Source organism: Hyperolius riggenbachi, chromosome 3, assembly GCF_040937935.1.
Source record: "Hyperolius riggenbachi isolate aHypRig1 chromosome 3, aHypRig1.pri, whole genome shotgun sequence".
In the NCBI taxonomy this organism is placed as follows: domain Eukaryota; kingdom Metazoa; phylum Chordata; class Amphibia; order Anura; family Hyperoliidae; genus Hyperolius; species Hyperolius riggenbachi.
In genome coordinates this window covers 338,782,780-338,799,375 of record NC_090648.1, presented here as the reverse complement: position 1 = coordinate 338,799,375, position 16,596 = coordinate 338,782,780, and the positions used below count along the sequence as shown (strand labels likewise).

General features: G+C 41.2%; 1 protein-coding gene across 2 annotated transcripts in view; it reads right to left on the bottom strand.

Annotated features, from left to right (window-relative positions):
• Positions 1-16,596, bottom strand: part of ALDH1L2 (aldehyde dehydrogenase 1 family member L2) — a 72,315-nt gene that overhangs the window by 23,767 nt on the left and 31,952 nt on the right. For both annotated transcript variants that reach the window (XR_011030459.1, XM_068276911.1), the window contains exons 10-14: positions 14,344-14,488; positions 9,775-9,894; positions 8,226-8,353; positions 5,231-5,381; positions 160-230 (exon numbers count right to left, since the gene is read on the bottom strand). Coding sequence is in view for 1 of the 2 variants with exons in the window: in XM_068276911.1 (XP_068133012.1) it covers positions 160-230; positions 5,231-5,381; positions 8,226-8,353; positions 9,775-9,894; positions 14,344-14,488 (615 nt within the window). In the remaining variant the exon portion in view is untranslated. The remainder of the gene's footprint in view (positions 1-159; positions 231-5,230; positions 5,382-8,225; positions 8,354-9,774; positions 9,895-14,343; positions 14,489-16,596) is intronic.

The following is a 16,596-nucleotide window of genomic DNA, read 5'->3' as shown; positions in this document are numbered from 1 at the left end:
TGTGTGTAAAACACCCACGATTAGGCTAGGTTCACAATGGGATGTTATGTTGTAATGGAAACACACAGGGAACGCTACGCAACTTTCTAGGGTAAAAGTAGCCACACTGTAATTATGGAATGGATCACACCAAAACATAAGAAAGGGGCCATCACTCACCCCAGCGGCTCCTTCTTAGTAAATGTTAAATTGCGGTTTGGTCTTGCTTGGTTAATTGGAATGGTAGATCCCTGTTAAAAGTAGAATATCTTTAAATCATGCTGCCATATGGTAGAAAACATAAATATAATTCACAAGGCATTTAATCTTGAAGCAGTGCAGGTTTATGTGGGTCAGACAATGCAATTACATGTATTACAGATGTATATAGATACAGGTGTATATAGACTTCTACGTGAGTGATGTTTGATAAGATAAAGGGTGTCTCTCCTGTTGTAGCACCACACTATAGTGTGGGGCGGTACTATATACCACACCACAAAAAGAAAGAACATTCAATGGTATTGATAAGCTTTCATTTACGTAGCGGTTTCTTGAAATATTTTAAATATACATTTTTTTAAAGTGAATCAGAACCAAGTAAAATTAAACACACAATATCCCTGCAAATTAACAAGACATACTTCACCATCACTTCCTCTCAGAAGCTCACCATTTTCTTCTCACAAAGATTCCTTCCAGTTCCGACAAGATCTAGTCGGAACTAAAAGCTTTAGGACCTTTTTCAACTATATCAGTTGCTGTCAGTTATAACTGAAAGGACAACTGCTAAGTAATGTCCATGTTTCTGTATGGCTCAAGTGGGCAATATTACTGCTAAAAGAGTGCTGACCAGAAAGCTGTTACTGGGGTCATTGCCATTTTTACAATGGAGGATGGAGAATTCCATTGATCACAGTGGAAAAACAGGACACGGGAGAGAAGAAAGAGATTGATGAGTGGACTAACCAGGAGGTAAGTATCACTATGTCTATGTTTATTTTGACTTTTTTTTTTTAGTTTAGATTTTCTTTAAAGAGTATCTGAAGCTTTTTTTTCTTCTCTTTTTATACTGCTGATGTGTTCCCTATTGTTTTTCAAAGTGTAGAACGAGTGATCCTGTCCCGGGAAATTATCTTTTTTTACTCCACGACCAAATTGGTCACAGAAAATGCTTCCAGGAAGAGGCAGAGCTATTTCCCCAAGCCCTGCCTCTTCTACTGTCACTCCCCACCTATTCCCGCCCATCCCCTCCTATCTCTGCCTCTGTCTGTCCCCTTCTATTCATTAATCCACCCCTCATGCAGGCAGGGTGGTGCGGACAAGCGTGCACAGTGCATGCACTCGTGCCACAACAGGGGCAGCCACCCGGAAGCTATCACAGGGGTCGTGGCGATTTTACCCAGGAAATGCAGTAATTTATAAATCCATATAAAAGGCAAATTAGAGGGCTCTGAGTGGTGGTAAGTGGAGAAAAATGATTCTTGATTTAAAGAGACACTGAAGCGAAAAAAAAAATGATATAATGAATTGGTTGTGTACTATGAATAATTACTAGAAGATTAGCAGCAAAGAAAATATTCTCATATTTTTATTTTCAGGTATATAGTGTTTTTTCTAACATTGCATCATTCTATAATATGTGCAGATTACACAACACTCAGCATTCAAAATGATTCTTTCAGAGCAGTCTGTGAACTAATGACCTCTCCTCTGGCAGATAAAAAGTAAACAGTTGAGATAATAAAAGTCAGAAGACAGCCCTCTCCACGACTTTTGAAAGTCGTAGAAATGAATGGCTTTTTTGCATAGAGATAACAACTGGAGTTTCTTAACTCTTCCTGTACTGGAAACAATTAGACTGATGTATCTGATCTTTTTTATTTTTTAGCTGTTTTATTTCTTAGCTGTACTACACATACAAATCATAATATCATAATTTTTTTTTCGCTTCAGTGTCTCTTTAAGGGCTTTCCGGCAACGTCTTTTTTATTATTATTTTTTTTACTTAGACTTCAGATTCTCTTTAAAAGAAATTGCATTTCAAAATAAATAAAAGTAGATAGATCAATGGTGCATAAGTCTTTTTCCAATTTAAAGAGGAACTTCAGCCTAAACAAACATACTGTCATTAAGTTACATTAGTTATGTTAATTAAAATAGATGGGTAATATAATCTCTCACCCACCCTGTTTTAAAAGAACAGGCAAATGATTGATTTCATGATGGCAGCCATCTTTTTGGTTGAAAGGAGGTGACAGGGAGTATGAGACACAGTTCCAACTGTCCTGTGTGCTGATCGCCCCTCCCAGTTGCTAGGCAACATGAACAAAAACAAAGGAAATCCCATCATGCTTTGCAGAGCATCAGGTAAAAAAAGCCCGGGCAGTTTTCTTTCATGGATGGAGCTTAGCTAAAAATGCAGCTAAAACTGATGCTTTGGTAAGAATAACAAATTTCTGATGCTGTGAAACTGTTTAAGAAACTAGTCAATGAAATGCTATTAAGGCTAGGTTCACAGTGGTCAGTTGCATAACACAGGTGTTATAATGATTGAGAACTGCAATGGAGACTGGACAATGAGTTTAATACAAAGCCTGCCTGCAGTGAGTTAGAATAACGCGATCCATTACAACAACATATGGGTAGGGATGGCCCAGCCTTGGAGAACTCATGGAGAAGCACATGATCAGTTTGATCAGCTGATAGATTTGTAAGGCTCTGATTTGTTGGTCATGATCATGTTTTAAACCAGGAAGTCATCAGAGCAAATCAGAGGCTTACAAATCTATCAGCTGACCAAACTGATCATGTGGCTTCTCCATGAGTTCTCCAAGGCTGGGCCATCTCTACATATGGGTAGTAAACTGACATGCAGAATTATTCTGCAATGCAAATGAGCACTGTGAACCTAGCCCTTATTCCAGCTGCCATGATCATTTAATGAAAAGTGTGTGTACCGTAGCTTGAAAATGAGCCAACCAAATGATCTGGACTTGTCCAATGTCAAGCTGTATACACTTAGCATGCTGGAATCATTACAATAACTATCCATATCTACTCATTTTCAACAACTGGTCTAATTTATGAACTGGCAACAAACTCTGATGCTCTGCTAGTTCCAGTAAAAAGTAATTTGAAGTGTTTTTGAACGTTTTTTGTGCACATAAAAAAGTAATCAGAATGAAATAAACATTTGCTAGTAACCTTGTAAAATACAGAGGCAAGCTTGAATAGCAAACGTAAACCACGTTAGTGATGTGCACAATATATAAACAGTGCATGGCTATATTCACATGACACCATTGCAGGTCTGTTTTCTCTTCAATACTCTGTGGTAAGAGGAGAGAAAAGGCTGCTGCATCTGTGTGACTGTAAAAAAAAAAAAAAAAAAAAAAAAAAATCTTTTAAAACTTCATTTATGTAATAAGAATGTATTCATAAAATAACACACCAACAAATAATGTGATATCAATAATAAATACAGCACTGATAGAATAAGATCTTATAATTACAGTAATAATACTTCAAAGTGTTGGGGGGATTCAATTGCCTTTTTCTGGTCATAGTGATTTCTGGTCAAGCTTTGTGTGGTGTGACTAAATACGTTGTAATAGCACAAGGCATGCTAAGTGGTACTGGATAAAGTGCGCGTTTCCAGTTGGAACTGAGCATACTTTTATGTAATGTATGCTTCACTGTATGCGTAGCATTGCCCACATAATGTACAATGTGACTTTTCCCCTCTGTTGTGGTCCAGCTTTTACAAAGTATGCAACCCCAAGGTGAAACTAGCCTAATGGTTATACAAAGTCTGATCTGTTTTCTAATGCAAGAAAGATATACTGTAGTACAGACAGCATAGTGGAAAGCGACCTCATTTTGCAGCATAAAAAGATATTAGGGTTGCTTGCCCTTGTTTAGTAAACTAGGATTTTTCTTATTATGTATTCTATATCACACACTGGATAAGCTTAGTGTTAGGTTTGAATGTTGCCTATCATACTAGAAAGTGTGTAAAGCAAAGATCTCATGATCACTAATATTATTATTTAGAATTTATATAGCGCCGACATCTTCCGCAGCTCTGTACACAGTACATATAGTCTTGTCATTAACTGTCCCTCCCTGAAGGAGCTCACAATCTAGTCCCTACCATAGTCATATGTCTATGTATGTATGTATCGTGTAGTGTATGTATTGTAGTCTAGGGCCAATTTAGGGGGAAGCCAATTAACTTACCTGTATGTTTTTGGGATGTGAGAGGAAACCGGAATGCCCAGAGGAAACCCACGCAGATACGGGGAGAACATACAAACTCCTTGCAGATGTTGACCTGGCTGGGATTTGAACCGGGGACCCAGCCATGCAAGGCAAGAGCGCTAACCACTACGCCACCGTGCTGCCCACTATCATGCCTGATGGCATAAATGGCACAACTCCTCCTGAGTCTGTGAGGCTGGCAGAGGGTACATAGCAGAGCTGAAAGGACTTGTGAGACCACCACCAGTATTACTATGTATGATGTTATCCTGTTGAGAATGCAAGAGCTACCACCATTGGGTGAGAGCAACTATCTCTTCAGACTACAAAACTGTAAACCAGCAACATCTTAGAGACTTTCAGACAAGAAAAATCTTATGTGTAAATGTAATTGTACCTCAATACCTGTGTCGAGACAATAGGGAAAAAGGAGAGTCCATAATAGTGTATTATGTTAAGAGCTATGTTATTATGAAATGCTTTTTGCGAAATAATACTCACAATGGAGAGATACCGCTAAGGCAGCCACTGTACCGGAAGGTGGGGAGCTTATACCCGACCCCAGTCAGGTTAAGAAGTTGCTCTTTGTAAACAGGAAGAAAGTGGTTGCGCCACTCCACCAATGGCAGATGAAACTTGCAGATAATAGAATAAAGTGCTAAAAATGATAATATACACTAACAACTGTTCAAAGACGGGAGGTAGTGGTGGACTTACCTCCCCATTGATGACTCGAATTGTCAGATTCAGGTAAAAAAAAAAAAAAAAAACTATCGTAGTTTTACTGAGTGTAAAATAAAAGTTTTTTTTAACCTGAATCAGACAATTCAAGTCATCAGTGGGGAGGTCAGTCTGCCACTATCTCACACTTTTAAACAGATTTTAGTGTTATTATCGTTTTTGGTGCCTCTGTTTTCCTAGTACCTCTGACCTTTCAATGAAAAGACTACTAACTGAACACAACATAAATGTTTTGATATTTACTTGCCTGAATTTTGTCGCACCATCCCGCGAAGTACCTGAAGGTCTGCACAGACATGCCCACATGCGTCTTCAGTGCCAGTGTGTAGACAGCACCGGAGTCTAACGCTTCAATGGTGGCCAGCTCTTCCTGATGCTCTTCCATAAGATCTGCAAGTCTTAAAGGGGAATTCCAGCTTATATTATGCTGTTTATCATAAAATGTCACAAACACCACATACTAATCAATAGGCTGTTAAAGGGAACCTGAAGTGAGAGGTATATGGAGGCTCCCATATTTATTTCATTTTAAGCAATACTAGTTGCCTGGCTATTCTGCTGATCCTCTGCCTCTAATACTTTTTGTCATAAACCCTGAACAAGCATGTAGCAGATCAGGTGTTCCTGACATTATTGTCAGATGTGCTTGGGCTCCAGTGGAAATGGCTGAGCCTTATCGGCGATTCATGCCTGCACAGTATAGTAGACCCGATCGCTCTGGGCTATTTCCACCAGAGCCCATCAGAAGCTGGAGGTCTGAAGGTAAATATTGCCATGCGTAAGCAGTACTTGTCGGGGGAAGTTTCGGGGGAGCCAGCGCTGGATCCCTGAGGCTGCAGAGGATGGGGGAAGCATCATTAGGATCCTGAGGCTTCCCCCTCCCAAGGTAAGCACCCTATAGGGGCTTTTTTTGTTACAGGTGTACTCTAACTTGGCAGTGGTTTCAACTTTGTGACTGACTGGTGTAAATACTTCTCCCAGTTATGTGACATTATATACAATGCCATATAAGTATCCACACACAGCCTGATTTACCACAGGCATCTATGGATATCAAAATTCAAAACCACTCCAACACAGATATCATATGTGACCCAGCAAACCTTAAACCTGTTTTTGTCACCTATCATGTTTCCAGTGAAGGTATTACTCTCCAGTCCCCGTTCTTGTTTGGATAATTCCAGTCACCTTGGCAGGAAGTGAGGTAACCTCTTTTTAGGAGGGATACAGACAGCATTAACCTCCTTGCCGGTTATCCCGAGCTCAGCTCGGGGTAACCTGCGTAGGAGGATTTCTCAGGCCCCGCTGGGCCGATTTTCACAATTTTTTTTTCCGCCGCTCGCTGCCGATCCGCCGCTACCCGCCGCGCCGCCCCCCCCCTCCAGACCCCTTGCGCAGCTTGGCCAATCAGTGCCAGGCAGCGTTGAGGGGTGGATCGGGATTCCCTCTGACGTCCCGACGTCCATGACGTTGGTGACGTCATCCCGCCCGGTCGCCATGCCGACCGGGGAAGCCCAGCAGGAAATCCCGTTCTGAACGGGATTTCCTGCTTACTTTGATCGCCTAAGGCGATCAGAGCGGATAGGGAGATGCCGCTTGTCAGCGGCTATCATGTAGCGAGCCCTCGGCTCGCTACATGATTTAAAAGAAAAAAAAAATTTAAAAAAAAGTGCTGCGCTGCCCCCTTGCCGCCAGAATTGTAACGGCAAGGGGGTTAAAAAAGGTTTTGATCCTTCATCCCTGTATCCTAAGCTTAAAGAGAAACTCCGACCAAGAATTTAACTTTATCCTAATCAGTAGCTGATACCCCCTTTTACATGAGAAATCTATTCCCTTTCACAATCAGACCATCAGGGGGCGCTGTATGGCTGATATTGTGGTGAAACCCCTCTCACAAAGAAATTCTGAGTACGTACTCTTGGCAGTTTCCTGTCTGTGAACCCTGTTGCATTGGGGGAAATAGCTGTTTACAGCTGTTTCCAACTGCCAAAACAGCAAGCAGCAGCTACATCACTTGCCAGCAGTAAAAATGTCCCCATGTGATAAATGTCAGAATATAAATCAGGGATTTAAAATATTTTACAATGGGCAAACACTGACTAAATCATTTATACATAATTATTGCAAAAATGAAGCACTTTTTTTATTACATTATTTTCACTGGAGTTCCTCTTTAACGATTTCAGCCGCCCGGACATGATCCTCATGTCCAGGCGGCTGCTCTGCTGCAGAGGCGCGGTTTGGTGCGCGCGATCGCGGGCGCGCCCCCATGTCGTCCCCCGATAGCCCTGGGATCAGTGAACGGGAACATGGTTCCCGTTCACTGATCTAAGTTGCCAGCAGAAAAACCGACGGTTTCTAATCAGAGACCGCAGTTTTTCTAAAGAAAAAAAAAAATTCCCCATCCTCCTTGTGCTTCTGGTAAGCGGGAAGCACAAGGAAAAAAAAAACTCAAGGTGGCCATCTTGTGGCCAAATAGTAAAACTACATCTACATACATTTTTCATGCCAATTTACACATATTATAACATTAAAATTAACTGTTTATTTCTCAACACCAAAAAATTACCGAAATAAATTTTTTTATGAAAAAAAAAATGACAATAAAAAAAAAAAAACAAAAACAAAATATAAATAGTTACCTAAGGGTTTGAACTTTTTAAATATGCATGTGAAGGACGTATACTATGAACATTTTTTAAATTATAAGCTTGTAAATAGTGATGGACGCAAAACTGAAAAAATGCACCTTTATTTCCAAATAAAATATTGGCGCCATACATTGTGATAGGGACAAAATTTAAATGGTGTAATAACCGAGACAAACGGGCAAATAAAATTCACAGGTTTTAATTATGGTAGCATGTATTATTTTAAAGCTATAATGGCTGAAAATTGAGAAATAATGATTTTTTTCAATTTTTTCTTAATATTCCTGTTAAAATGCATTTATAAAAAAATAATTCTTAGCAAAATGTACCACCCAAAGAAAGCCTAATTAGTTGCAGAAAAACAAGATATAGATCAATAAATTGTGATAAGTAGTGATAAAGTTATTAGCGAATGAATGGGAGGTGAAAATTGCTCTGATGCATAAGGTAAAAAAAACCCCCGCAGGCTGAAATGGTTAAATAAAAACTGGTCCTTGAGATCCATTATAACAGTTACTGACCAATGAAAAACATTCAGCTCAAACCTTATTGTACTGATATATAGTGTATATTGCATAGTAACGAGCATACCTGTATAATAGTCTCCCCCGGTCTCGTGCATTCATCTTTCCCCACTCCCCATTTTCAAAGGCATCCTTAGCAGCAGCTACAGCTCTGTCTACATCAGCTACAGAACAATAGGAGACTTTGCCTATTACCTGCAAGCAAACACAATTCACTTACAATGTATTCAATATCACTTCATGTATTTTTTAATACTTTAATACCTTTTCAGAGATTCTGTGGTATTTTCGACACACCCTCCAATTATTATTTTTTTTTTGCTAGTTTGACTTTAAAGAGACTCTGTAACAAAATGTTCAGCCTTGTTTCTTCTATCCTATACGTTCCTATACCTGTTCTAATGTGGTCTGTCTTACTGCAGCCTTTCCTAGTTGCACAGTGCCTGTATTATCTCTGTTATCTAATCTTCTTTCCTTTGCCAGCTGTGTCGGCTCAGGCAGGAATGTGCTGCTCTGCTGTGATAGGATAGAAGTTATGCACACCCTCTACACGCCCCCTGCAGGCTCTGTATGAGTCACAGACTGAGCTTCTCTGAGCCTATTATATGCTGGTTAGCAGCCATGTTTTTTGTTTGTAAACACTGCCTAAAACTGGCAATTACAAGCCAGGATCTCTGCAGGGAGTGGCAGAAACAGCACAGAGTACAGATTCGCTTTAAAATCATATAAAAAAATTATTAGTTTAGACTTAGAGGAACAAAAATTGCTGCTGCATAATTACGTTCCTCAATATACTAAAAGTGAATTACAGTACTAGATATACTCATGCATATGAATAAATATAATTTGTACTCCTCCAAAATTGAAATAGTCCTTTCAACTTTTTAAAATATATACCATATATACACAGAAAAATAAACTGCTTAACAGAGAACTGGGTTCCTTAAGGTCCCATAAACTGAATAGTAATTTATATCTAATTTAAAGATGCAGCCATCATAAGAATGTCTCACCTCGTCTCTTCAACTAAATCCTACAGAGATTGATGCTTTGCAGCAATTAGAATGGACCAGGACAAGGTCATAGACATGGAATCTGCAAGGGGTGTTAACAGCAGCACAAAATTTTATGTAACACATACATGCAAAAAGAGTGTCAGGAAAATTGGCGGTAGAAATGGCCGCCAGTAGAATATTACTGATATTCTACCAATGTGCAGTGCTAATGTTACAGATATATTTTACTGTAACCAACCCTAACCCTATTCTCACACAGAGCCCTCCCTCTACCGATGCCTTACCCAAGCCTACCCCCATGCCAGTGCCTAACCCTAACCAACCCTCCCCCCCCCTCACATGAGGTCAGAGATGTAATTGCCGTTTCTGTTATTAGGACTTTAGGTGCCAGTATAAATGCAATGGCATCTGCCGGCAGTAGTAACTGTGCATTGTACTGTACTGTGATCTGGGGGCATTGCTATTTTTTACAGATCACGTTGTGATAAAAACTGTTCAAGGTAACTATACTGGCAATAAAGCGATCAGAAATAGGTTTTTATTGTATGTTATGCCAGACTATGATTCACCTGGAAAAGTATTTAGAATAGTCATACTTACTGATCCATCAGTTGGATTAATAGTGTCATAAGTTTTCCCACTGTCAGAGTCCACAAACTGTCCATTAATAAAACACTGATATGGCATCTTCACAGTCATGTTGTTCACATTTGCTGTAACCTATATTTAATCAAAGGGAGGTAAGTTTATACATTGTGTACATATGTACATGTATGAACAGCTAATCAACGTAACAAGAAAACAGTGGTGCTTTTTTTGCAGATTGCAGTCAAGTTTTTGCCCAAGCCAGGGGAAGGTTTATGCTGAAGTAACACTATTGCTACTATTATCTACGCGTAGACTTTATTTCGTTATTTTGTAACCTGTGGTTATTTGGTGTCAGCAAGGAAACCACACAAACTGGGTACTACCATGTCATGCCTGTAGATACTTTAAAGCAATCTTCAAGTGTCTACCAAAAAAATAAGTAAACTGCCTTGTTTCCATCTGTGCGCTTCTATCCGCTTCTGTCCGCTTTTCAGCAACATGCATCAATCTGTAACATTAATGTGCTGATAAAAAGCGGACAGAAGCGTACAATTGTTTAAATATCTGTTCAATTCAAGAATAGCAATCAATTTTTCTGACTGATTGTAACATTTCAAAAATCTGACCAATGTACCACACACACGTTACATTTTTTCTCAATTATGATAAAAAATGGATTGGAAACTCTGAGAAAATTGCTTGGATGGATATATTAATAAATTGACAATATACCACACACCATTCAATTTTCATAAAAATTGATCAGAAAAATCCAACATTCCCGATCAACTTTTATCGAATAAAAAAAAGGGAAATCTGATCAGATTTCTTCCTCGAATAAAAGGTTTGACAAGAGTGCTCAGGCATGGGCAATATTTACTTACCGCCATCCTGCACATGTGCCTTAGCGGCTATTCGTTTGGGCTAAGGCAGAAATAGCCGAGCCCGATCCATCCACTGTACTGCGCAGGCGCAAAGCACTCGCAATTGCGCGGTAGAGCGGATACGATCAGGCGGGGCTATCTTTGACTTACCCCGAATGAAGAGCCGCTATTGTGTCTGCACAGGATCGCGGTAGGTAAATATTTACCTCGCCAATGTTCAGGTGATCACTGGATTGCCGAGACAACGGAGGACGGGGGAAGACTTGTTAGGATCCAGAGGCTTCCCCTCCCAAAGTAAGTATCCCCCAGAGGGATTTTTTTTTTCATTACAGGTTTTCTTTAAGTGGCAGCAAAACACAGTTACCAATCTAAAGCTACCATTTTGCAAACAAAGGGACATACTTATCAAAATCAGTGCATAGAAAATTAGAGAACTGGTGGAAAAATGGACCTATACTTGTTTTGATCCAATGGGTTAAGTTATATGCTTTATTGGCTGAAACTATAATTTGCAGTTAGGGCTTATTTCCACTAGCACGGTGCATTCTGCATCTGTTTTTCTCAATGCAGATTTTCGCATTGCTTCCACAAATGTTAACGCGGAAATCTGGATGTGGTTATCAACCATTGTATGCGAAATGGATACCATCCATACTTTTTCTGCATCGCTAAAATCACGTTTAGTGGAAACGGGCCCACAGGCATTCATTGGAGTCAGGTCCTTCTACATCTGTGTTTCCACTTAAAGACACTCCCTCAATCCTACATGACCTGCAATGGAGCAGACACTGGCTTGTAGTACAGTGGGCGGCCTCACTAAAAATTCTTCACTGTGATGACAAGTTATACTGGAGTATTCAGAATTATAAATACCAGTGTTATATTTGACGATGTAATGATAACGCCCATTTGGCAGGCAGCCAAAGGCTCTGGCTGCATTCTGTTATCTATGTCTCCACACTATGACGTAAATCCCTGTATGAGTACTGCTATCCAATTCCTCTCTGTTCAAGATGATTGACTACACTTCCAAGTCACAGCTTGGGAAAACGTGCAAACTTTTTTTTCAACCCAGAGCTTGTTAATTCAGGTATGTATAATGAAGTAAGGTGGAGCTTTTAAAACAACAGCAAAAGAGAACAACAGATCCTAATATTGGGCTCACTCAGCTGTGCAGCTTGGGAATTAGTGGGAACAGTTATAGAACCAATGATTAGCTGTGCAGAAAAGGAGAGTTATACATAGGCTATTCATTGTCAATGACAGGAAGAATTTTTTTTTACTAGAGACTGTTGGTTTAATGCGTACGTATTACCCCGTGTTTAGTTAGGTGCAGGGTGAGACAAAAGACAGCTCACCATGCTACCGCTCAATCTCAGGGATAATGTTAAAAACTATTACCCCTCTAAGTCGTAGCAATTCGGGGGAGACACGTAATTTGGGTTCCAGCTATTTCTGGCACCCAAATTTCAGGGATTACTTGAGAAACCTCCTTGCATCGCTATAGACTGTTTAACATTAGGGCTATGGCGGCACCCGTCTGAGACGCAGTGTGGCTCAGGCTGCCGAGATGACCAGATCTGTCCCTTATCGTCCTTCCTTTCTTTTCTCATTGCTATTTTGTTTAAAGGAACCCTATCAATTTTTCAAACATTTAAATCCTTATCTCTTTATTTACAGTTATCTAATTCCTTTCACACTTTTCTGACAGCAGTCTTCTCTAATCTGATGCCAGAGTATGACATGAGGGGAGGGGGAAATACCCTCACAGTCCATCTGTTAGGGTCGGTTTCCACTACTAAAGTGATGCGAATGCGGCAACCTAGCCGCATCGCATCACTTCTGCCGCCGCCTGCGTCACTTCCGCATCTCCCGATGCGGAAGTGAATTGAACAGATAGGACGTGGCTGCGGGCCGATGCGGCAGTGTGAGAATCTGCAGCATGCTGCAGATTCTCGGATCGCTCCGCACCGCTCAACATGCGCGCAGTGGAAACTCTTCCATTGCCGTGCATGTGTTTCAGGACACCTGCGGTGCTGCTATGTAGCCGCACCGCTCCTAGTGGAAACGGGCCCTTAGCTCTGTGTGTGCAGAGATCTTAGTCAGAGACAGGCAGAGCGATCTCTCACAGAGAGCAGACGAAATGTATCTGTAACAAACGTATCTGGTGTTGTCTCTGGAGGCCGCTCTGACAATGTTGAGCAGCTGCAAGAAGCTTCCTCTTCCTCTTTGTTCAGACGTATCCCCGGCTCCCCTGTAGATGTGAGTTGTTTCTGGCAGTCTCCCTAGGAGGACGTGCGCAGCTCAGAGCTGCCTTTATAGGTTAAGGAGGCATGTCTGAGGTGTGTCAGCTGATTCCTGCAGTCAGCTGACACTTGCTGCAGGGATGTTGCTGATTGGTCCGATTTTGCTGGGGGGTTTGGTCTGTGATCTATTCCTTTTATATAAGCCCGGGGCATTTAGTTACTCGCTGTCCGTTATAGCTATCAGTTCGCTGAGCGCTGGACCTTGCCTTGCTATTGTGCCTAAGTCAGCTAGTTTTTATATATATATATATATATATATATATATATATATATATACATATATATATATATATATATATATATATATATATATATATTTGCAGACACTGCCGATATATGTACTCTAGTTAGATCAGTCTTGTATATTGTATATTCTTCTGATTGTTTTCCTGTGTATGACCCGGCATGCCCCTCACTTTGTTTAGTTTCATCCTTCCTGTACTGCAGACATCTGATACTCGGTTTAGAATTTGGCCTGTTTACGACTCTGGTTTTGTCTGACTTCTGGTACCTCTGATTCTGATACGTGTATAACCTTTGGCTATCCCCGACTTCTAAATTTCTATATATCTACTAGTATCTAGTGCCCAGGCATTACAGTATCTTATGTGCAACATAAACATTTGTAATTGTGTGTGTAAAACCTGATAGGCTTTTGTTTTCATACTATAATATTACACTGTTCTTAGTATGTCAGACTGCAGAGATTCACCTATGCAAATGAGACATTCCAACCGTAGCTAAAATCTACACACAATAAATTACAGCTTTTGCCTCTGATATTTAACATGACAAGTAGGAAAATGTTTACACAGTTACTTCGACATTATTTGTATATTGTCATGAGAACACTTGGGCATTGAGAGTGTTCCTTTAACCTGTTTATAAAAGACAATAGGGAGGGGTGTGGGAAGGGTTAGACACTTTTACACACTAAGGAAAAGGGAGACTCTTCTCAGCTGTCGTGCTGCAGTGCTGGTAACAATGAGTTAAACTATCAGATTGGAGAAGTGGGTAAGGACAGATGATAGATGCACAAGAGAACAGACTGGCTGCTGTCCGCTCTCACACTACCTCATGTGGGTGAGGATAGGGGTTGGAAGATGGACAGCTATGACTATTGTCTTCTCAACAGGAAATGGAGCTAAAGGAGGCTGCAGCCAGGTATTTTCAATAAATATAATTATATAAAACTTGTGCATTGCTAATTCATGGAAATTTACATTCACATGCATTAAAATGGAAAGCTGAAGTAAAGCTTTAAAAAAAAGCATCAGTGGTAAGTCATCACTTAGTGCATACTAGAGGAGCTCTGTAAATCCCTACATGAATGATTTGCTATTAATAGATTTCCAGCTCTCATGTTTTGAATTTGAATTTCTTCCACTTACATAATCTACAACTAATTCTTCTTTATCTTCTCCTCTGAACTTTCTCACTACCATCTGTATAAAGTCTTGAAATGTGGTGGCCATATAGACATCTTCATTCTGTAGTTCCAGTCCACCGCATTTTTGTTTTATTTCCTCCACCATCCTATAGGAATAAGATATACATTAAGCCAGATCTACTGAAAAAAATAAAATCACACTTTACACCAAAAAGTACAGTAATTGTTACTATTCCCAAAACCATACTACAGTATTATTAGGTGTGAGAAAACGCGGAAAAGCCGCCGCAAGTACTCAGAGTAAGGCAGGTGATTCCGCGTTTAACATGGCAGCTTGTGCGCAGGGACCTGCATTCACTGGCCTGACGGAACGCGGAGAAACCGCTGCATGCTCAGAGAACAGGGCGGCGGATTCCGTGTCCGACGCGGCGGTTTGCACGCATAGGCCTACCTCTCTCAGTACTGCTGAATGCGGAGAAAACGCTGCACGCTCTGACAGCGGTGCGGCGGATTCCGCATCCAATACAGCAGAGGCATTACAACACATGTCTGGTGTGGCTGGGACTGATAGTCCACACTGGTTCAGAAGGACGCGTGCGCGCGCAGAGAGGCAGAGCATTTATGACAGCCAGAGGGGTGTCAGCTGACCAGGCCGGTCAGCTGACAATTCTTTCAGTTCTCATTGGTCCAGCAGGGGAGGCGCAGTTGAGCGCTGGTGTATATATACTGGGTGCTGGTAATTCCTCTGGTGTCTGGCGTTGCGATCACTACGTGGTAGCACTCCGACCCTGTCAGTATCTGTGTTACATTAGACCAGTTTCTTAGGTGTTGATGATCACGGAGCTCACACCTTAGTCTAGGAAATTCTGTTATCATTTATGTTATTATCTAGACCAGTTCCTAGGTGTTGATGATCAAGGACCTCACACCTCAGTCTAGGGAAAACTATATCTGCTAGCTCTCAGACCTTAGCTAGATCCGACAGTGTGCCAGAACCGGCTGGAGCTGGGAATCCACACTGAGTCAGATTCTTGATAGCTTAAAGTACTATTGCATTGTTTATTTGTTATGACCTTCTGCTTCCCTGACCATTCTTCTGATCTCTGATTTTGTACCTTTGTCATTCTGATACTCTGTTGCTGAACTCGGCTAGTCTCTAGATTCTGCATCTGCCTCCTGTCTCTGTACCTGATCTGTCTGTCTGTTGCCGACCTGGCCTGTCCGACCTCGAGAACTATCTTCCCTGTTTGGAGATAGTTCACTGACCTGTTAGTGACACTTCACCATTGGTGTCACTCACTCTCTGGTCCTTCCCACTCTCAGCCTGGCTCCGCCCCTTGGGGAGCATCAGGCCATTGGAAGGAATCTGTTCTCAGAGCAGTATCTCTTACTGAACTGTACCCCTTTACGGGGATCCTCCTCTAAGTATTACTGTTGCATCAAACACTCATATTACTCCGGTGTCCAGAGGGTAGAGATATATCTGATTATCGGCGATACTGCAGATCATCAATAATCGGGTATATATCTGCATTCTCGGTGATACTGCAGATCACCGGTAATCAGATCCTCTCTGTGTTACACCGATCGTTACATTAGGACTGCTAAATAAAAACTGTTGTTTGCAATTTTCTTCTCCCTACTCTGAGCCTAGGCTGAATACACAGCTCCATGATAAGACTTCTAATCTGGATATCATTAAAGGGAATATCCAAGCTCATAAAAAAAAAACCATCAAAAAAATCTACTTACCCGTGGCTTCCTCCAACCCCTTGCAGCCGACATGTTCCACGCTGCAGCTTTGCTCTAAGCTGCCGGGCCGGGGTCCCCGCCGGTGCAGAGGCTGACCTTGCGACGTCGTCCTCTACTGCGCCTGCGCCGCTGTCAATTAAGTCCACGTTGTCCGGAGTTTACTGCGCAGGCGGCTGAGAGCAGAGCTGCGGCGTGGGACATGTCGGCTGCAAGGGGCTGGAGGAAGCCCCGGGTAAGTAGATGTTTTGGTTTTTTTAATGAGCTCGGACATTCCCTTTAAGGATTGCAGCTAAATGAAGAAGTGATTTATTTTTAATCAAATGTCCTATGTGGACAAAACAAAAGGAAAACTTACCAAAAGGTGTAGTTTTAAAGCAGGCCCTTTTGTTTTTGCAAATCACCACAGCAGCAACAATGACTGCTATGAGTGTCAAAGACCTAAATCAGTGAATGCATCCTTCTCCCACACCCCTCTCTTCCCAACTAAAATGGCACAGAAACC